We start from the raw sequence: 23,734 nt of genomic DNA on the forward strand, positions 1-23,734 counted from the left end.
GCCCACCGACCGATTTTCCCTTTCCCCTTTTACCCCTCTCCATAAAACCTAGCCCACCCACCCCCATCGTCTCCTTTTCCTCTAAAATCTCTCTCCCCTCCCCCACGCCCCCGCCAAATCTGTCAAAAAAATCAAACTTTTCCTCGGCGCCTGCGGTACCCCGTCGCGCGCGAACCCCTGAATCATCCAAACGCCCACGCAGGAAATCCACTGCCAGCGACCCCACGAGGCGCAGATGTGCGTTCCTGGAAATGTCCTTTCGGATGTACGCGCACCACACACACAAAACACAAAGAAACGCACACTCATTAGCCATGACAATCCTCTTCCCGCTAACTATGCGCAATAAATTTTCTCCGGTTCACTTCCTGATACCACGCGCTATTATCTCCCGGTCTTTGCTTCGCCCTAAATCTCCGAACGGTCCCGCCCAATGAGCGACTTCCAATTCTCATCTCCGGGCTTCCTCTACGGACATTCCACGAATTCCATGCTGGGTATCTAAAATTTTCTTCTCCATTGGTTGGTGCAGCATCAAAATACTTTCCTTTTTACCCCTAAACGAGTGACCAGCTCCGCCACGCGCTACTATACCTATGACCTACTTTCGTGTTCCACCCACCATGAAATTTCCCATATCCCCTCCATCATTTCATCTTCCAAGATCATCCACCCTGCAATATTTCCTCTGTGCTTATTTATGTGTCCTCAATATTCCGTCATTATACGCTCTTTTTTCGCTCCCTTATACTGTTCTCTTCGTCCCACCACCCCTTTTATGGTTCTACTCTATCGCGAAACTCTCACCTCCAACACCATCCCTCCATCTTTCTCCGCACCCTGCGCCTCCAGAACCTCATCCTCTCTCTCTCTCTCCTCCAATGTCCCCCTCCCTCACCCTCTTCCCGACGAAATCTTGAGGCCCTTCCACCCCTTCTCCCAACACGTAAATTGCACCCCCGCTCCCTTCGCTTTGCCCTCCCCCATCCTCCTAAACTCCCAATCCGCCAGCCCACGCAGCCCCCTTGCTGAGCCGCCCCTCCCCTACCAACCTTCCCCCTGCCCGCCACGACTCCCCTAGTGTACACCTCACTTGCCCCCACCCCCTTTACTCGTCTTCTCTCCTCCTACTCTTCCCCACCTTCTCCCCACCCCTCTTCCCCTACCCCTCAACACGCCCTCCCGAAGCCCGCGGGAGTCCCATGCTTTATAAAGCGGGGTCTGAAAATCGAGGACTTACTTCGAAAACGGCGGCTGTTGAACTCACGGTAAGGCTTGCGAAAGGACTCTAGCAGGGGACGAAAAGAAACCGCGGTCCGCAGTAAACCTATCGTCTTTCGAGGAGAAACTGGCAGTCTGAATAGAATTCGAGGGAAAGGCATACAGGGTCGCACAGGGTTGATTATTCTCGTGAGAGAACATCGGGAAGGAATTCCCAGTCGACAGTAGGACAGGGTAGAAATAAACAGGCCGTTTAAATTCCCGAAGAGAATGCAACCGATGATCAGCGGATCTTCCCCGGCGAGGTCTGCGGGTGTCCCCGCCAAGAGCTACCGCCGCATCCCATGGCTGGCCGCCGCCGCTCTTATCTTCTTGGGCATCGCGACCGAGCTGTGGAGCCCCGCCGAAGGGAAGCCGGATCCCAGTCAACTTGCAGCCATGGCCGATGCCCTCAAATACCTCCAGGAGCTCGACAAATACTACTCCCAAGTGGCCCGTCCTAGGTGAGTCGCGAAGTTTCGTTGGACAGGTGCACACATACGCGCACTATGACCAAAGAGATCCGCAAAAACTCCTCAAAGTAGTATGTATGTAATATGCTAGCGTAATTAAATAGGGACAGTAGTGTATTGATTTTTCAGTAGAGTATTTAATTGAATTGCTTTTTAATTACAAACAGGACACGGAATACATAATAATGTTAAATTTAAAAATTAGTTTGAACAACGGTTTTTGAGATAGTATTCGTTAAAGAATGGGTTCTGCAGGTTATAACTTGTCTAGGACGCATTCTGAAATTAGGGTTTGCGATCGCTAATGGCAGCAGGTGAGGATTGCGTTTATTTGCGTTTCAAAACTTTCTCAGGATTGTAGGGTGGGGTGGTATTGATTTGAAAATGACGGTATTTAATGATAAATACACATTATGTTCGTAATCCGCGTTAAAAATAAAGCGCATTCCACGCATAATTTCGATAAGTCATTCTCATTTTAGGGAAATACATATCCCTTTTCACATTTGAAAAAAATATGATATCATCTCAAAACCATTACCTTATAGCCAAATAAGAGTAAATCGCTTTCAAATATTGATTAAATCTTTTAGTAGACACTCCTCTCTTATATTTTTTATAATTTATAATATTTATTACATTTTTGATTGATTTTAAGTAGTGGTACATTTTGATTTTATGAGCATTAAGTGTGACAGATATTTTCATGAATATTACCACAATAATATTTTTTCAATTATTAAGGCTAAATCTTCATACGACAATTTAGAATTGCGACATGTTATTCGAATTTAACGTTAACTTTAATATGAAGGTAAACTAATTAGATTTATCGTAAGCTTGATTCTCGCCGGGAAATCGAAATGAAAAGTTTGCTTAGACTTCAGAAGTAATCAATTGACGCATATTTTTTCTAAACTTTTAGTCAGTCACAAATTTTGAATGTTATACACGTTTCATAAAAGAGACTGAATTCCAACTTATTGGCGGTAAATAATTTCATTTCACGTTAGAAGTGCTAAAGTACTAAAGGTCATAAAACTGCTTGGTCAGTTTTGCGTACATTTAAAAAAATCATGTTTAATCATGACTTAAATAGTAGCATGAGTAATTTTACGTCTTGTGTACCTTGTAGGATCGCTAAGTGGGAAATTAAATTACCGGTTACATTTTGAATACGTTAATTCGGAAAAGTTCAAAAGCTTAAATAAAGTTTCTAGAAATGGTCAATAACTCTGGCGAGTTCAGATCTTAGACTCTATTAATTGTGCCGTGATAAGGATGATCATCATCGTAATTATTCGAAATCTATAGACACGAGAATGTGTTATCATTTAATTATGTTTATGAAGATAATCACTATTATTTTAAAGTCAAATGAATAGCTCCGTAAGCCACATTTCTGTGGCCTTACTCTTTTCCAAGTAGTACTTCTGAAGTAGACATGTAAGTGGAAGTTTCGCTAAACAGGTGGGTCACCTGTTGATTGTGATTCCAGTTTTAAAATCATTTGTGGATTGAATTTTTGGACTCAAACAATAGTGAAGTAGTTCTCCAAAGTGTAATCCTGTAACTATTTTAGTTTTTCAATCCTTTCTTATAAGTTTTATTTAAAGAGAAGTAGAGTATGGGCAAGTGACTGCGGAAGTAATCACTGATTTTTCGAGTCACCCATATATTCACGATGGGATGATCCATGAACAAATGTGGGCGCTAAATCGTTTTATATATCGGAAAAGTTGCCTTTATAAATTGCAGTTCTATGCTCACTGATATGTAGCGGATGATGAAGAAAAATAATTAGAAAAGAAGTGACATTTTGTGTGTGGTCGTTGTTATGTGTTATTTGTATGTATATGCTTGTATTTAAATGTTCCAATCCAGAGAGTTAAGTTTGAGCGGGTGTGTGAAATCACCTAGCTAATATCCCACTGATAGAGGCATAAGTTTGAACTCTCGGGTAGTGCGGCATATTTTTTATTCGCCAATAACTTTTTCCTATAGAAATGTTTTTAAATTTCTACTTAATTTACATTTTCTGTAATCTCATTTTTCGATTAATCTCGTTTAACAGGAGGCAAAAAGCAATCAACGAATTCCTTTCAATGATGAGAAATCGAATGATAGATTAATAAAATACTATAAATATGAATGAAGCTGTCAATTTAGTTTTTGAAAATCAATTATCAGTTATGGAAATGGATTTTTCTTCGCCGACCAATTGATGAATTTAAATTTAGGGTCACCGGTCTTTTAAGGAAGGCGAACTCTCGGGATAAAAACAATCCCTTTCTCCTTTCACGGTTCATTTTCGTTCACTTTACTTGGAAAATTTTCCGTAGTGAGACCCAGGATGGTGATAATCATCTGAGGAAATATGGATGACGGAAACCTTACTCGAATTGTTTGGTGGACGTGTACAAAGCGGTCTGCTCGAATAGCTCACAAATGCCTCTGCCTTCTCATTCAGAAAGTATATCCGCTGACCCTTCTGCCTTGTTCTCTCCCCTGATTTCCCCGAAGGCATGCATACAGGAAAGTTTTTCCCCAGGCTGGCCCTTCCAACTTCCTTTGCGGTTGCCCTTCACCTCTCTCCTGTATCTTCCTCGACTAACAACCCTACCGCGAATTTCTCATAGCCTTCACGCTTTGTATATGTGTATAGCGGGTGACCCGACCCGCATCATTATTTCCACAATGACGTGCCATTTCCGGTCCGTTTGTTCGATTCCATCCGGACGCGTCCCCTTATCCCTTACTCCGACCCTCTTTCCTCCATTTGCCTTTCGCCCGCTACCGTTTTCCGTGCACTCCCAACTTCCTTCTCCTCAACCAACTCCCTTACCTCTCCACTCGTGGTCCCCCTTCCTCAGTTGTCCAACGTGAACCTTTCGCCTCTCTCCCACTTGCGCCATCACCAGGTCAGAATCACACGCTGAATAGCGCATAATGAGGTCGGGTGGCTGTCTCCGATTCGGGGCTACATCTCTATTTGTCTCACTATACCTCCTTCTCCTCCCTCTCCCCGTCTCAGGGTTGTGGAAATGTTAGAGTGTGGGAAATGATTTGATAGTTAAAATTAGTTTTTCAGGCATTAGCAATATAAAGAGGGAAACAAAATGATTTCGTCCAATCTTTTGGGTAGTGGTTAGTCACTCTAGTTGTGAGATTCTTTGGGTGATGAAAAAACGATTATTTCCAAAGTCGTTATGGTTGAGTTTTTACTTTTATTGACTATTTAAAACCTAATCCTAAATGTTTCACCAACAATAGTGCATTGTACTGTGGGGGAGTATAGCGATGCATGACCAGCCATTTTATTCTTTTGTGAAATTTAGTTTACTATTTCCTACACCTATTCTTTGAATTTTTAACATTTATTTGGTTATTTTTTGAGATAATTATACCTATAACATTTTAAAACCTTATTTAGTGAAGATTTGAATAAATTTCATTGACGTCTATCTTCATATTTCCCGTGAAATTATTTCGTATGAGGATCCATTTTCATATTGTAGCCTCGGACTCTTTCACACGATTTTAAGTAGTTTAATTAGTTTAGTTTCAGTAAAAGTTTATAGTTTTGCAGACTAGTAAATTTTCCAGCTGTGTGTAGAAGTTTTTGGAATTTACTATAGGTATTAAAATGACTGGTCCCTTTCGTCGATGTACGAAATACTATACTATGTTCAGCTCTCAGAAGCTCTAACCACAGATAAAATTATTCAGGGTCGTAATTTTTCTACTCAGGTAATCACAAAAACCTTTTCTTTTAGGAGAACAAATATTAAATTGCAGAAAGAGAATATCGTTGTTCCTGAAACACGCCCATGAAACCATGTGGTTTATTAACTCCGTTGTGGAATTGAGTAAAGCCAAGTGAACTTATACTTTAGAATGTAGTAAAAATTTTGATTATAGCTCCAAATATTCCAGCTATGAGGCAAATGCAATATTTTTAGTTAATAAGTAAACATTGAGACACAGAGAAAGATGGAAAAAATTAAAAGTAGAATGAAAGAAAACTTTCGAGTAACTGAAAAATTTTGCTTGTTTCTATTAAATAGGAGATACATAATGAGTAGCGTCATAATAAATAAAATTACAGTCGCATAATTTCTAAATGCAAAAATAAGCCCTCAAATACACGAAATATACTTTTATAGGTGTTGGATTCATGGCTTAAATATGATGCAAAATTTACTAACTTTTGAAATTTCCTCGCAATATTACGGATTATGGCTTTTAGTCAAGAGGAAGAGATGAAAAAGAAGACTGAAGTAATTTGTAAGGAACGGACGGAAACTCGCATTTTCTTATTAAATGGGTACAAGTTTCAAGTTTACTCCTCCATCCTCCTCGTCGTAAGAATACTGCCATCCTCATCATCGTACTCTTACGTCCCGTCCTGTAACCTCCAGCTACACGAGTCTTTTTTAAACGCAGATGCTGCCTTGCAGTATCAAAACCCAGGTGGCAAGTAAAATAGTAAAATAAATTTGTAGTGTGTAACAAATATCGGAACGCTATCATTATTTTGTGATGAAAAAATGAATCGCGGCAGAGTCTAACAAAAATACCGCGTTAAAATTTAAGAAGTGAATGATAAACCAAATTTTCTCTGTGCAATTTCACATCGGAGGCGTCGTGGAACCGGCAAATTTTCGTCTGCAGCTCTTGCTCTAGATAATAACCTATATATAATATGCCTCATAGATTAGTGCAAGTATTTGCAAGAAGATGGTAGAGTGTAGATCAGGGAGTACTAATCCAAAATCTAGCTATTTACTTTCTTCTCCCATTCAAACTTGAAAAAAGATAAAATCGGTCTGACTTTTTTGTAGAAGTCGGTAGATTTAGGCATTTATCGACATTTCACCCATATTTTTGTTAGTTGCTTCAACTGTGTTGGGAAAGCATACTCGCCTCCTTTCAACCTTATAGCTGCTGCATATTTTTATAAAAATCTTGAGAATCCATCGACCACGGACGTTTTGAGATAAGATAATAATAGAATTACCATCAATCCTCTTTTACTCAGATTTTCCCGGATACTATTTAGCATAAACTTTCCAATGGACGAGTTTACATTAAATTTGAAAATAACCCGAGATTTAATTTCTACAATATTTTATCACAGATAATCACAATGAAAACCATTGAGTTACTTTCCTGACATCTTTTTCGAGTAGTCCTTTTATTCCAATGCCTTGCGTAGTAAAATATAAGACAACCGACCACCTTTGGGCGTTTCTCGTATGCTTCGGAAACTCGACCCGCTCGACTATTCCTCAGCGCTGGACCCTAAAAAATCTCATTGTTCGAGATAATTAATAATTCACAGATGGCTAATGCCTTAGACATTACTTGATATCTATTTATCGGTAATTTTGGAACTTATATTGACTATGTAAAATTCCATCGCCTGGACATGACTAACTCTCTTATCCCGGCTCGTCGTCTGAGAACTTCCAAATTGAGCTTAAGTTCATGGTAATATGTGCTCACAAGTGCTGTTTTGTAACGCAAGAAATTTGGAGAAGGATTAGGATGAGAATACTCCGGAATGAGAACCGAGCAGGACAGGCTGAATTCTAATTAGTTTAAGTTGGAAAGATGCGTTCATTCAGAATTTACTAAATTGACTATATTGACTTAATGGTAGATAATTGATTGAACATTGAATTAATGATATAATTTTACATTAACCTTCTAAGAGTCAGTTGCAGAATGAAATAATTGACCTAGATTAATACGAGGGTCATCCGGAAAGTAGTACCCGTTCGTGAAATAAAGACACAAAAGTAAATATTAACAAACATAAAAAATTTTATTTGAAAGAGGATACTTTAAACTACTTCTCAACATAATCTCCAAGCAAATTAAGGCATTTGTCATAACGTGTGACAAGTTTCTGTATTCCTGCTGCATAGTCCTTCGCCGCCAGCTCATTGAGATACGCGAGGGACCCATCTTGCACAAATTTTTGCATAATGCAGATGGTGTTTAACAATTTCATGAACAATTGTTCGAGAAACATTGGGAAAATGCTCACAGATGTCATCAATTGTGACGCGCCGATCGTTCCTCACGAATTCGTCAACTGAGCTCACCAGTTGGTCTGTAATGACAGACGGTCTCCCCGAACGCTCATCGTCGTGTGTGTTCCCCCTCCCCATGTTGAAGTTGCGACACCACCGCCGAACAGACGACTCGTCCATTACATTGTCTCCATACACCTCCTTTAATTGGCGATGAATATCACATGGGCGAACGTTTCTTGCATTGAGGAATTTAATCACTGCCCTCACTTCACAACTGGCGGCGTTCTCAATTTTTTTAAACATTGTAAACAATCACAGAAACAACACAGGCAATGCTAGCGTCACGCAACTTGGCTCAGAGAAGGCAGACAAGCCACTGAAGCTATCTGACCTCGTCCAGCGGCTACTCGCGTCGTCAGCACTTGATGCGGCACGAACGGGTACTACTTTCCGGATGACCCTCGTATTATTTCATGCGAATACGTTTATTTTGCCACTGTAGTAATGTTGGTCGGTATTAAGTTTTATTGGTGAGAGTTTACCTATATGATGATATTTTTTGAAGATACGTTACTGCACTTGGCTGCCTTTACATACTGAAACTGTGACAAGTGAAATAAAAGTGTGAGATATTCACAGGATGTTGCAGCTGGTGTGCAGGTAAACGCTTCCGACTTTGACGTAATCGGCATAGTTAATATTCGAGATTGACGTCACATTTAATTTCTGGCGAAAAATCTCAAAAATATTACTCACAGGGATTATACATACCAAAGTTTCATTATTCGCCCTCTGATAAAATGTTCGTCTCGAAATGAACCTACGAGTCCCGGGCATCGGCGAATTAAAAGTATGCCAATGGAAGCAGTAGGTACTAAGGCGGAAGAAATAAAGCATCAGTGTATTTCTATGTCATTTTTCTTGGCCAATGCTTTTGTCTCCAAATTAAAGTTCTTTCAATTACCTCGCTCGCCAGCGGAAAAGAATGTCATCCTGCCATACTCCATAAACGATTTGTGTTATGAGAAAAGGTAGAGGATTCCTCTCGATCCAAAAGCCAACAACATCTAATCAAGAATGAAATTTCCCGTCTTAATGATGTCACAAAAGAAGAGAGGGTTTTATTTTTATTATTCTTCTGTAAGCCTAATGGTCTATTTTTTTTGAGAGAAGGGAGACTTCAAAGGATCGAAATAATAAATGGTCCTCCGCTGGGGATGTTCACATAGCTATGAGTTTCTTGCGCATTATTTCCACAGATATATACAAGCCCTTTGATGGGCCTCTGGTATGAGTATATTTTAAGTATATGGTAAATTACAGCTCCGCCTATACAAGTATTTCGTTTCACACGAAGGACAAATAAAGCGGTCTTCGAATAGGAGAAAAATTAATTGATTCTAGAAACCAAAGTAGGATATTAAATAGTGACTTGGTATTTTTCCATTAATTAAGTTAAAAATATAAAAGGAAATAACCGTTCGCAGAATTGGTTGCCTTAACGCTATTTAATATTTTATTCACAAATAATTTAGACATTAACGCTCTTTATAATATTTAGTTATTTTTCTTGGATTCAATGTAAAAGGTAATTATAACTAAACAGCTAACGATGCTTAGGATTTGTCAGAGAGAAAATTATGACATTAATTTTCGGAAAGAGGCTTTGATAATCGTTTAAAAGAAAATTAATTTAATTTTACAGTAAAAGCTATCATTATCGCATAATACACTTAAGATACAAAAAAAGGGAAACAGGATTATAGGTTTTATAAAGCAACGGAATACAATTATTTGAACCAAATACCATAAAATGTGTATCTCGAGAGAGTGCATTTGGGTGATTCTTTAGTGAATTATAGTTTTTGATTTGAAAAGAATCTTACTATTAAATTTCGAAATTATTAATTTATTTTCGCATATATAAGTGGTTAATCATTTTTCAAATGCCTTGGGTGTTTGGCGCAAAAGTTGTCATACCTGAACAAAAGGAGACCAAATCACTGAATTTGGGCTTTTTTTTACATATTTTCCGGAAGTTGTGAATGAATAGAGGTATTTGTTTCTTCCACATTGAATTCACATATAATATATATTTATTTGTGCGTGAAAACTGAAAAGTGCGATGATGTTTTTAAGAGTTACCATTATTTGCATTAATAATTTACCTCTAATAAAAAGGACACATATCCCAGCATTAGCTAGGATATCCTAGCATTAGTCTAAATATCCTAGCATTAGCTGTATGTGTAAATATTTTTTAAATATTTAAGGTATTAATCCGAAACAATGTGGCCAAGATTCTAACATGTATTTTACTCTATTAGATTCTTTGCTGTTACCTGCACAATCAATTACGTAAATGTGTCATAAGAGAATCAATCATAGGAAATCAGGGAATAAAGTTCTAGGGAACGGAATTGATGGGAATATACAAGATTATCACTTGTATCACATTGGATGGTTAATTTGTTACAATTAACTCTTAAAAATCTAATTGTAACGGGAGGAAGCGCTCCATTGTTCGGAGTTACTTTCATTGAATTATTGAGCGCTGAAGGGATATATTATTGCAATCTCAGGAATAATGGTAGACATATTAATAGATATCAATCTCGTATCGTGCCTATAACCTTAGACACATATGAGTAGTAGAAGTCTTTAGGGGAGGCGACCGGCAGGTTAGGTCATTTGCGCCATTAGGATGGGCAGGAAATGATGAAGCATAGAGAGAAACCCGGTTTTACTTACCATGCAACAATTTCATAGTGTAAAAATCATTTGCCTTGACTGAATCGACCAAGGCGAATGATTTTTACTCTATGAAATATCTGCATTGTTATACATATTAGCAGACAACTCCGTCAAGTTATTTTCGCTTCATCTCCCGCAGTTTCTTGGAATTTTTTTATAGGTACTAATGTTTAAAGTGTGGAGGTACAGCAGAAATATTAAGTGTTTGTTCCCAAATTGGACAAAATAACTTTAGTTTGCATAGCATTTCAAAATAAAAATTAAATCATGGAAGTCTAGATATTTAGCATGGAAAGGCTTAACGATATTTGCAAAAAAAATTTCTAAAAATCAGGAACAGAATTTTTGAGATGGTTTATGGCAAATATGACTTTGATTTCCCTCGTTCCCTGTTGCCAATAACTTATTAGTGCACATTTATGGGTTGAGAAACAAATATTCATTCGGATGTGGAGGCGGTATTAAAATCACGACCTAGATTCAAAAAAAGGGTTTATGTTATTTTTTCTGATAATTAGAACTGATAAACTATACTCAAAACAAAATGTGTTCGTCATTGAATACCCGATAAATTTTGACAGGAATGCATGGCACACGAGACGTTAATTTGATTTTGGGTGTTTTAGCATAGTTTTTTTCTCCGAGCGAGAGCGTGAAAGGATTACAAGTTGACATTAAAATTCCGTGTCGCATTTTTCATACGAAATTCGGAAAAATAAATTATTAAAACCCGTAGGCACGAAAGTTTAATTAAAAAGTAACTATTAAGTCTCTGTGGCTGATCATTGGGAGGCCGTGAATTAGAAACTGAATTGGATTTTGGTCTGCCGCGGAGTTGTGCTGGCGCTCGAACATTTAATCGGATTTAATATGTGGCATATGCATATTAATAGATTGTATTCTGGTTGCTGCTTTTGTTGCAAAAAACTATTGAGATTATCGAATTCATCAGGCTAGCAACTAGAAGTCCGGCTGCGTTATATTAACTAGGATTTATGAAGTGAAAAAAAATGTTGTTCAACTTCGACTAGTTATTTCCATTCAAATAACCACAGTGCATATTACATTGACTTTATTTGTTCGATTCTTGGGAGAGTGAGTATCGTTGACATAATTCTGATTAATAGATATCAGCTTGCTCATATGCTTGTGATTGACGGTATTATTAATATTTTCTTTCATTAGCGGCATATATATTTGGCAGACTTCACCCGAGGCAAGGAAATAAAATAAATATTAAAATTATTTGAAATTGAAAAATAACGATTGGAAAAACCCAGAAATAATACTTTGCGTGGGATTAAAATGTATAAAAGTTTGATCTTCTCTTGGTGGTTGGAAAATTTGCTATGATACAAAGAGCGAGATATGATATTAGAAAACCCTTCCCATAATTCTTCATTCTGAGATATTGTGGCCTACACTGAGGAATGTAGAAGTGTTTTATTTTTTTAATCAAAATGCCATTAGCATGGTCGCTGGTTTAAAAAAGAAAATTTGTACTCTATTTACCGTCTCTTTTATAGTAACATTGGCCTACAACTCTCATGAGTTCAAAGAGTAAGTTACAATCCCAAAAATATTTTCTGATATGGATACAAAGCAATTTACTACTGCTAAATTTTTAAGTTAAACCACCATAATTGGCATGGCAATGTTGAAAGCGTAGAACGAAAATGAAAAGTTTCCATGATAACATAGCACAAATTTAATTTTCATAGTCTCTGATATATCATTGTAATTACTGAGGCCTAAACCGTTCCAGGTCTGTTTGTCATTGCCATAGAAGCCTATTTGTAATTAAAACAGTCATTTATATCCAATAAAGACTAATTTATGCTGATAATATTGAGTATTAATAGCATTTTTAAGAATCTTATTCAGGGCCCATTATGCGTAGGCATTTTAATACTGGGTACTTGCTATAATAGCATTCGTGCAGTATCGCAAAAACGAGGTGTCGTCTACTTATACGTGCGCATATATTTAGAGTGAATTAGCTGGTAGATCATTAATCATCACAGTACAGAGTTCTGTGAGAATCCATATTTAGCAGTTAAGAATTCATCTGCTTTCGATTAGACAGATAAGAAATCATAAATCTTAGTTTAGTATGTATTACGCATTCCCATTTGGCGATTTGCGTTCACAAATTTGAAGCTAAATATTAAGGATAATAACGTTTGCATTTTATGGGTATGAATGTAAATAAGACAATGAAATAATAGAGTGTTGGTTATTTAATGACATTCGTTTGTTAAATTACTTAATTAGCGAAATTGAGATTTGAATAAAAAATTATATCCACGTCGTGATCAAAGATTATGACAAAGTATTTATTTGCCATAAGTTAAACAATGATTGATAAATATAATTATGATATTGTGATAAATTAATAAGATTGGTTTAACAAAAATATGGATATTATGTAACAAATGCCACCCTTAAAATTAAAAGTTTTCAAGTAGGTACATTGAATATTGAATACGCTGGAACTTCAATTTCAATATGTGACTCCAATATAAATAAAAATTATTTAGTCAAAGTGAAGATATAACATTAATCAAGTAAGTAATTAAGTAAGTCGTACCATCAGTTGTAAAGAACCCAAACGTAAATCTTAGTAAAGATGCCATGCACTGAATCAGTGGCCAGAGTTTGATTCTTGGATTAGATCTATCTTCATATCACGAATGCCTAAGGCGAAAAATTGATCCTAATTTCTTGGGAGTTTGAGTTATTTTTTCGCTTTGTGCATGAGGAAAATAAATGTGTACTGATGAAATTTTAAGTACCCGCATTTGTGAACTGATTATATTTTCGTGAAAAGTGAATTCACTTAGTTTAAACTACCCATATTAATACTTTGAAAAGGCGAAAAGCCTTTTTAATCCATCACGTGTTCAAAACCTCCATTGTGACCACCTGCCATTCAAAAACATGGGTCAAAGGTCCCAATCCAGTTTTACCCGGTGCAAACGAACCACGGTTTGTATAGTGAATTAAAGCGTGTTATTACATATTGAAGGGGATAGATTGGGCTGAAAAGCAAGTAATTCTTCAAATAATTATGTCTTATTTTAGGAGTGGATAAAATTATTCAGGTCTGAACTCCGTATATGCCGCGGAAAAATAGATTTGTGATTTATTTTCGTTCCTCCAATTACATTTAATAAATAATGCATGGTGTCTAAAAAATGAAGCGCAGAGTAATCATGCGAGGTTAAGGTGATAAGGTTTTCCATTTAAATATAAGGGTGATAATTTTAATTTCTGTTTCCAAATTCTGTGAAACAACTGAAATTTTGAAACTCTCACGGAACAGCGTATTAAGCAAAGCAGGACAGTAAACTGGCGGAGTGAGTAATTCATTTCCCCGGATTCGGTCATGCTTTCCTACTTCGAATTCTAATTAAAGGGAGCACAGGGAGGTCAGATGTCAGCCTTGGATCAAGTTTCGAATCCGGGACCGCGAAGAGGATCGCCGGGGCGAGTTGTGGGCGGCGTGGAGAGAAAAATTTGTGGCGTGGCGAATGCGAGGTGGGGGATAACGGGTGGATAGAATTATGGGGAACAGGAAAATCCACGGGGCAGAAGTGGGAAGGAAATCGCGGCGTGTCAGTGGAAGCGAATCGTCGACTTAAAAAAAAATTGCGAGGCTTCCCGCGGGCAATTTTGAGAGCATTGAGGTTTCGTGATGAAGACCCACGGAAGCGGAGTGTGGGCATGAAGAGGCGTCGACGCGGGTGGACGGCGGTGACTCTATAAACAAAAAACGGCGCGAATCCTTGCGTGAAAAATGAAGGCGATTCATCCGAGCGACAAAAAAATGGGGCTTTGGAATTGATTTACCTACGTTGGAAAAATCATGGGATGTAGTTCCGCTTTCAGTGGTGGAGGAAACAAATGCGGGGATTGGTTTTATTTTTCCCTTCCTGGAGTACGAGGAGTGAGTGGAAAATTTGCGGATGTAAGGCGAGAGGTGGTTGGCTCTGAGACGGTGGGAATCGGACTACGTTAAGGTGCCTCGGACGCTCCGGCTTCAAAACTCATAACTCCCTCGTGAATGGTGAGTTGGGAAGAGATCGGCAGTGATAAATATTAAGCGATAAATTGAAAGGATTCGAATTGAAGGAAAATAGTTAGCGGAGGCCTACGCAGAGCGTGGCTGCTTACTAGGGAACCTCCTGAAAGAAGGCCAGGAATTAAATCCGCGCGCATTTGGTTCATGACTGAATTTACGTGCTGGAATTCCTCATCTTAAATGTTAATTCTTCGTAAATATTTGCTCTCATTGCATCCATAAATCAGTTTTAGTTTGCTTCATATATCTATGAATTCTCTCAAATCATGCCTGAAATAGAGGATGGAGTTAATATTCAATTATTAAATGAAATCATAGTGCATAATATTTTACGATGACCGAGAAAGTTCTAAATATAAGAGAGTTCGGGTATAAATTAGCTATTAGCTATCACTGAGGTGATGAGGCATGTTATATTGCATTAAATGTTTGCATTCATTAGGGTTCCATTAAAATTGACAAGAAGCCACAATATTGAAATCGAAAAAATATATATCTTGAAAGAACAATTAGGTATGGGCCATTGAAATAAAATATTTTTTATTTAATTTTAAGTAGTAATACATTTTAGCAAAGAAATAATCTCTAGATTTAATTAGAAAAGCTAAATTCAACATTTTACGCATTCTGCGGATAAAATGCTGAGGAGGTATCTTTTGGTTAAAATTTGAGTGTTTTAACTTAATAAGGTAATTTACCTTAGCTAATGTCTTAGTGCAATATCCATGTAACTTATCATTACATATAAAAAATTAAAAAAAGATAATCTCCTCCAATCAGTCTACCGTCACATTGATTTCATTCTTTTCTCGGACTAATATAATTTATACCAGATTCCTCGAATTTACTTTAGAAAATGCCATTTCATGCTTGTTAATTTATGATAAATATTGATCTTACGTTGTCTTTTTTGTAAAATAAATATTCCAGTGTTAAAACATTTAGGTTGAACTGTTAGTTACTCTTCATTCACGCATTTGAAAGAAGTAAAATTGAGTTAGAATATCAATGAGAACACTAAGAATATAATGGACTTTTTATTGAACGCTAAATGTTGAGATAGTAAAAACATGCCATTCTGTTCATTGTAATTTTTTAATTGCCATATGTGTGATTGAATTCTGAATGTTTATAATAACTAAATGCCAAGAGAATTTTCGAGTAGGGATCGGGATACCGCTGTAACATATTTGCTGTCTTCAGGATTTGAACCCGGGCCCTCTCGTTGGGAAGCCTCACGTTAGCCACGGCACCATCCTGAACCCCACCAATTTCATTGCCGTCATTGATGCTGTTTATAAATTCCACCATGGGGTTATACAAACCATTGACCAACCTCAAGAGAATGCAGTAACCTCAAATAATGGACATTTTTTCGCCGACCGATTACGTATGAGGCAAGTAATCTAGTATTTCCCCAATCAGGGGTGTAAAAGTCCCCATTTCGCGTTACGCTAAGCCCGCATCACCGTTCCCCGGAAAGGAAGCAATTTTCCTCACTATGCATGCCGGGCATAAAATATCGCAACCTACCGAATCGATATCGTCTCACATGTGGACTGTATTTCGCCCTGTACTTCTTCATAAATGGAAAATACGAGGAGGAAATTGCCTCGATGCGCTGAATGAATATTAGCGGCTGTGGGTGATGGATTAAGAAAATGGCTCTCATTTTCCTTTTGCGAGATAAACCACTGGCAATAGGAGGAAGGGGGTGAGAAGTAGAGGGAATGCTGAATCCTACGTAAACATTCTGCATCCGCCATATCCGTTTCCCCATTTATTCCTTTTCCTTCGTCATTTGCTTGCTATTTAACGTCTCTCTCATTCCACTCTTGGGAGTTTCCTCTTGCCCTTTAACCGCTGCCACTCATTACCTCATTCCGATCTCTCTCCATCCCCTCATTCCCCTCGGCGAAATTGAATTCACCGTGGAACCCTTTGGCAGCCGCAAATTAACTCTGCCGATCCTCTTCTGTTGCCGTGGGTGTGTCCGCAGCTACTATTTCGCTTTGCCTACCAATCAAAAGACTGGTGAATTAAAAACGAGTTGCTTCGCGATAACCGTCTTAACTATAAATGATGCAGATGTATATTTGATGCAACGGAGTGCGGAAAGGGTGTTCTGAGGAAGGATTACGCGAGCGGCTACTTAGCTGCAGGCTGGGACCGAGGAACAGATAGAGAGAGAGACAGGAGGAGGGCATCTGGCGTGTTCAGGGCATATTTCCGTGGCGGAAGCCCTCCGGGCTTGGGGGCCTGGGTATAACAAGTGGGCGACACAGGCTCTCCATAGGGATTAGAGCATGGAATACTATATGTCGCGTGTGTGCTTTGCGCACCGTAAGCAAGCTTGGACATGCCAATGCTCAAACATTGGAATTACTCATTCCAGGAGGATCAGGTCCGCCTTGTTTGTTTTGTATCGCCACCAATGATTTTATCTAGCAATTCGAAGGTCAAGTTTTTGAATTTAATCATGCGTTGTACCACAGTAACGGTGTTTCTCTTCTTTTATTCACCCTTGCCTTATTTTACAGCGTAACCACCAGTTTTTCAGATTTAAATAAATTTCAAAAACATCTTCGTCATGGTTGCTACAGAGACAGCTTACATTACGCCCAAGGTATTTCCTTACATATGAGATAATATAGGATTCCATAGGAATATACTATATTTTCTTCTCGCTAGAGTTTTAATGGGAAAGTAAATAATTTCCAATCAATTTTCTTGATGAATTAAATACAAAGAAATCTTATGTACGATGGATTTGCGAAACCATACCTATAGGAATTGTTTGTTTCAGTAATTCAAGAGACGTACACACAATAAATTAGGTGATGGTTTCTGTGACCTTTATCTATTCTATAACATTAATAATTTTTATATAAAATTAGAAATCTTTTGCCCCGGCTACATCAAGAATTTTAATCAAAATGCCATTAAAATAATGAAATAAACACGCTGTAAGCAACGTTACCGACCAATGAAGCCCGAGTTGCGCCTCAATAACCAGCTGTTCGAATAGCGTCATTTAAAATTTGAAGACGTATTCTTTGTTATGAGGTTGCTGGGATTGCTTTGATCGGGTGACATCTCTGTCGCCATGCTTAAAATTGTAATCCAACCATTGTATAATTTTAACATGTGAAATGATGTATGTACTATGCTCTATCGTGAACTTTTATGGTAATTTTGTGTTTTTCTTTTGGAATATTAGATATACTACCTTGATCAAAAATTTCCCGGAATTTATTCATAAAATTAAAAATACAAGTTTATTCATCTAAATCTATATTGTCCCCTTCAAAGTAATCCCCATCGACTGCAACACACTTATGCCAGCGCTTGATCCAATCCTCGAAACATTTTTTATATTCGGTTTTCGGTATGTCCATCAGTGCTTCCTGCGATTTTTCCATTACTTCCTCTCGGCTGCTAAAACGCGTTCCCCGTAATGGTTTTTTAACTCGATTGAACAGAAAGAAGTCACAGGGAGCCAAATCAGGTGAATTCGGTGGCTGTTGGATGGTATTTGTTGCATTTTTCGTCAAAAAATTACGAATAATGATAGCACTGTGCGACGGTGCGTTATCATGGTGCAAAATCCACGAGTTTTCTGCCCACATTTCTGGTCTCTTTCGGCGAATTGCTTCACGCAAACGTCTCATAACGCCCAAATAATACTCTTTGTTTACTGTCTGGCCTTCTGGCAAAAATTCATGATGCACTACACCGTTGTAATCCATGAAAACCGTCAGCATTGCCTTCTTTTTTGACTGAAAACGACGTGGTTTTTTTGGTCTCGGCTCATTTGGTGAACGCCATTCACTTGCCTGATGTCTAGATTGCGTGTCGTACTCATAAACCCACGTCTCGTCTCCAGTAATGATCCTTTTGATGAATGTGGGATCGGATTCAGCCTCGCAAATCATGTCTTTTGCGACGTCAACACGGTCTCTTTTTTGCATGAAATTGAGGTATTTTGCTGCTACACGACGGAAACCCAAATCATTAACCACAATGTCTTGGGCGGATCCATAGGCAATGTTCAAGTCCTCCGCTATTTCTCTGATGGTTAATTTGCGGTTATTGACCAACATTTCTTTTACTTTATCAATTTTTTCACCGACTTTCGATGTCGATGGTCTGCCACTGCGTTCATCATCTTCGATTGACTCACGACCACTTCTGAACCGCTCGTGCCACTGGTAAACGACCGTTTTTTTTAGAGGATCGTTGCCGAAACACTTTTCCAACATTTCCAACGTCCGTGCGCCACTAAATCCGTTTTTTACGCAAAATTTAATACAAGTTCGTTGTTGCAAATTTAAATCCATTTCTGAGATTGTAAAAAATCGCCAACACACACAGAGATAGATGTACTCTTGGCTACGTAACTTTTGCAAATGTCAAGTTATGACACTAAGATTTAAAGGGAATATCAACAACAGATGTACCCATTTAACAAAAAAAACAGAACTCAAATCGGAACGATGGGAGCGCCACACGGTGGTTATTCCGGGAACTTTTTGATCAAGGTAGTATTCCAATCGTATTAATTAGCGTTTTAACCTAATGAGGGTACACCATCCGAGATCATGCAGTGCCTATCTAAGTCAATGGGTTCATTTTTTGGAAAATAATTGTTCGAATTTTTTTATCATTTATTATTTGTTTCTCTAAAAAGTGGGCGGGCATGATGTTGAAACAGTAATCCAATAATTTGAAATGAAAGCAGAACGTTACGGTTGGCGAAATGAATCCACGTACGTTTGGCTTAATTTAAATTACCTGTTGGACCCAGGAAGTGTGAATAAAATGAAGGAAAACTTTTAAAGAGTTTATAATGTTCGTCGCTTATCAAAAATTACAGTTCTTTCGTATTCCATTAATAATACTAGAATATTAGGAACACTAATATTAGAAAAAAATAATATTTCCGTTTTCAAGTCCATGTATTCTTTTAAACTCAGACTTACATAGAAGGTAAAAAAACTTTAATTTACGAAAAATGCTCAAAAACAAATAGCGGGAAAAATCTGTGATCTAAAAACTTACATTTTAAGATGATTCTTATGGCTAATGTATATGATAGCATCTTAAAGTTTATATAGAAATGATTTTCTTCCTAAAAGTACAACTAATTTTGTTACTTACCTGCATTTAAATTAACATTTTTCATGTTTTACTATTTAAAATTTTCTATTATCATGAAATATATCCAATCAGGTCCAGCTATGAATTTTAAGATAAGCGGAAAAGATCAACGCGAGTGCGTGTTTCTCATTAGATTTGACGAGTTTCGTAAGTGACAGCATATATAACGTACCTAATTTCTCCAATGTATTCATTAAAATATCTCCGTTATTAAAAACTGCTCAAAAATTAATATAGCTGTCATAAAACAAACCCTCTCAAACTAAGCTAATACTTATTAAATTAACCCGGGTAAACAACTTAACTTTAACGAGGAATACTGTGTATTCACGTTTATTGTTTCCATTCCCTTCTATTTACTGAAGAGGACAATTGCATGGCACTGAACTCATTGCTCATAATAAACTAATTAAAAGACATCGATCTGTGGTCTACGTCGTGAGCACTAGAGCTTTGCCTCCAAACAGAAATTTAACTGACAGAGCTGCATTTATTTTCAGATGGAAGGGGCAGAGAAATATTATAAAATGATGTTTTATACTAATAATTATAAAAAATACAGCTTTACGATGATGCGCTAAAAAAGAAAAATTATTTTTGCTCTTTCGTAGCTTTTAGTTTAGACTGTCACCAATATACTCGTCAGAGCCATAGCTTATTAGTTTGTTAGAGTGAATAATATATTATTACAATTGTTATTCATTATATAATGACTAGGGGGCGCGGTAGTCAAAGCGTTGGACTAATGACCGCAGGGGCCTGGGTTCGATTCCCTGGCAAGGCACTCTGGACACCTGCAGCTCCACCAAAGCTAAGTGACTTTTTCGGGTACCAGATCCTCCTGGGAAACCATAACCGGCACAGGGAAAGGAACTGGCCCCCCTTCCCTGATGTGTGAATTTCACACACCACCGAGCTTAGTACTGGGTGAACTCTACCGTCATCTACCAAACCGACCGTCGGGTTGATTACTGCGTTTATGGTTTATATAATGACTAAATAAAATATATATTTCAAAAATATTTTGGGATTAGCAATATTTAATATAAAAAGTGAATTCAACATTAAAATTATTTTTCAAAATTATGTTGGAAATTCAGTAAAAATTATTTATGAATACGTCAAGGAAACAATAAACTTGGATATTCAACTCTCATTCTTTGTCTTGTGGTCGCTGTAAAAGAGTTGTAGCTAAATGCATGAACTACGGAGAAAAAATTCTAGAATATTTGCCTACCGGAGCTAATTATAATTAACAATGAATTGAATAAACAAGGAATAATAGATCTATAGAACCCCATGTTATGCTTTTAGATTGGTATCCTATCAACGTATATTCCTAGTACTTAATAATGTTATAATTTCTCATCCTAAATAAGTATTATTGAAAACAATTTTAAACAATATAGATTATCTAAATGATGTCATTGGGAGATATGCTAATAGAATCATAATGAACTAAACATTTCAAAATAAAGCAACAATAAGATTATATAGTATTTTATTACTCAAGTATATTGCTGATAGAAAATTAATTATTCGAAATTTTCTGCTTCGAAAAACATTTCTTACATTATTCTGCAGTAATCACCCGACAGTCTTTCAATTTTGTAAGCTCATATTTTTTTCAAGTCCAAGGAAAAAACACCAAAAGGCCACCAAGAAATTTCGGATGTTGTAGCGTAAATTTGCGCGTGAGCCAAAAGAGTTCTCTCCATCCCGTTTTTTGTCACCAGTTTCTGAATCCGTGGATAAAGCCTTCCTCTCGCTAAGCTCCTCATGGGTTTGCAAATGACGTGATCGTAATGAGGGTTTCGGTAGCTATGGAAGGATAAGACAGTTTAGGTCCACGGTCCCAAGGTGTACCCTTTGTTCATTTTTCTCACCACTCCGGCCTCGGACGCCGCGAGGAATTCCACGTCTTTAATGAGGCACTGGCTTCATCCCATCCACCCCCTCTCCCTCCTTGGGTCCCGGGCGCGAAAATTCCACACGCACGGTGAATCCCCATGGGTTTCAAGGCAGTGAAAGGAAGGCCTTCCCCGACGCAACCCTTCGTACGATCTGCATGCGTTGTCTTATAAGTCCTCATCACCGTTTGACCCAAGGATATAATGCGGGAGAGGGTTGAGGAAATCTTGAAGAGAGAATCGTGGGAGGATAAGAGGGAGATCATGGTTCTCAGGAATGGCGGAAAGAATGGTGCATGGGGGCAAGGTGGTTCAGTGGAACTCCGTAGTTCGCAGGGGATGCTTGAGAATTTCAGTGCTGCATCGCCGGGATCCGATGGCAGGCAATTTCTCCTTGTCCTTTTCCCCCAATTAAGTAAGCGCCCTTCACGGGGGCGTTCTCTCTCCTCTTGACTTCCGTCCCCTGCTCCTCTAACTTCCGTTCCCTCCAGAACGTCGTCCTATTCAGGTCCGTCAGGCAGCCGCCATCTTCGCCCCCACCACCCTGACCCTTCCCCGCAATAATCCCCACCTCATCGTTCCTCAGTCCTCGGAGACGTGCGCAGGAGATTAGGAGAGATTATGTGGAGGATATGCGCTGAAAGGGGCGTAATGCGGGCTCTCCCATGCAGTCTCGGTCCTCCTTCCTCTCTTTCCCCCACCACTTGCCTCACAGAGTTACCGCTCCCAAGATGGGGATTCAGGAGTGTGTTAAAAAGGGTGCGCGCATGCCTTTAACGCTCGGGCTAAATATTTTCTCTTTCCGTCTCCCGCCTCCATCCTCCCACTCCCTGGGGGAAGGATGAAAATTAATGCCCAGGGACGGCGTAGTTCCGGCTGGAGTGACCCAACTGAGAGGAAGCGGTAAACACAATATCCGACTTCAAACTCTCCGCGCTTATTGTCAAGTATACTCCTGAAGAGTGATTAATTTGGGGGATATTTTGTAATCCAAGGCGACGAGGTGGCGGGCTTCTGCTTTTTTTCCTCATCCTCGTGCAACCATCTTTTAGTAAAGGTCGTCTTTTAATCGTCTCCCTCTAGAGATATCGTTGTTGTTATCCACATAAACGCAAGTGACTCTCTGCGGCTGTTACTTATAATGTAACAGCTATTTACGTCAAGAAAGGAATACAGCGGACAGCGCTATTGGCCACATATCGTTGAACTTCATTCCTAAGGATGCGTATCCAAGGTCGATATATGAATAAAATTTTGAAAGAGGCCATTCAGTTTCTACTTTTCCTCACATTAAAAATCGCCATAACTTGATAACAGATTTAGGAAGAATTGTCAACTACTTATGCCGCGATTACACTATAAGAATTGTTTAAAAACTGGATACGTTTATACGACGAAAGCATTCACAAGATTTTTCACGTTTAGCATGCAGCTCTGATGGCTGAAATACCATATAGCGTTTAAGATGCATACAATATAACAGCGGTACATCACTTACTTTACTTGCTTAAGAAACATTTGAAAAAAATCTTAAAGTCCCTAATTTCATTTAGCATAAAATGTCGAGTGCTTTCCATGTACCCTTTGCATGCATCAAGTAGGTATTCTATTTCATGCATCATAAAAAACGGAACATTGCCTTTCATTTTTCCTGACTCAGTCACGTAAGGGAAATTGATTCTATTTGCGGGCGGGCGATGGGGGAAAAGCTACTTAAAATTCAGGAGGAGTTTATGGACTTCGCGCGAAGGCATGGCGTCGTGTTTTCAGAAGAATACTTTGCTTTCGTCGAGTGACAAAACCCTAGAAAAGAAATTGATTGAATAAAAATATACGCATTGGAGAAGCGTATTCAGCCACCATGTGGACGATCAGGAACACCTGAATCATTCATTTAGCTAAAGTGGCTCACCTTAAAAAAGATACGCCATTTCAGACAAAAGAGACTCCAGCGAGAGAAAGCATATGGAAATGGTATAGCGATTAAAAGGCTCTCCGTGAAACTCGATTGAAAATTATTAAATTAATCGAATGTATATCGTTTTCTAT

General features: G+C 38.3%; 1 protein-coding gene across 2 annotated transcripts in view; it reads left to right on the plus strand.

The window, feature by feature from the left end:
• Window positions 1–1,255: 1,255 nt before the first annotated feature.
• NPF (neuropeptide F) overlaps window positions 1,256–23,734 on the plus strand; it is a 45,455-nt gene continuing 22,976 nt past the window's right edge. Inside the window, exon 1 of one of the 2 annotated variants that reach the window (XM_071588023.1) lies at window positions 1,256–1,724. In XM_071588023.1, the coding sequence (XP_071444124.1) occupies window positions 1,492–1,724 (233 nt within the window). In that variant the 5' untranslated portion in view covers window positions 1,256–1,491. The remainder of the gene's footprint in view (window positions 1,725–23,734) is intronic. The other variant, XR_011701479.1, reaches the window with a different exon arrangement.

This window comes from Hetaerina americana, unplaced genomic scaffold, assembly GCF_022747635.1.
Source record: "Hetaerina americana unplaced genomic scaffold, ioHetAmer1.1.p SCAF_3, whole genome shotgun sequence".
Taxonomy (NCBI): domain Eukaryota; kingdom Metazoa; phylum Arthropoda; class Insecta; order Odonata; family Calopterygidae; genus Hetaerina; species Hetaerina americana.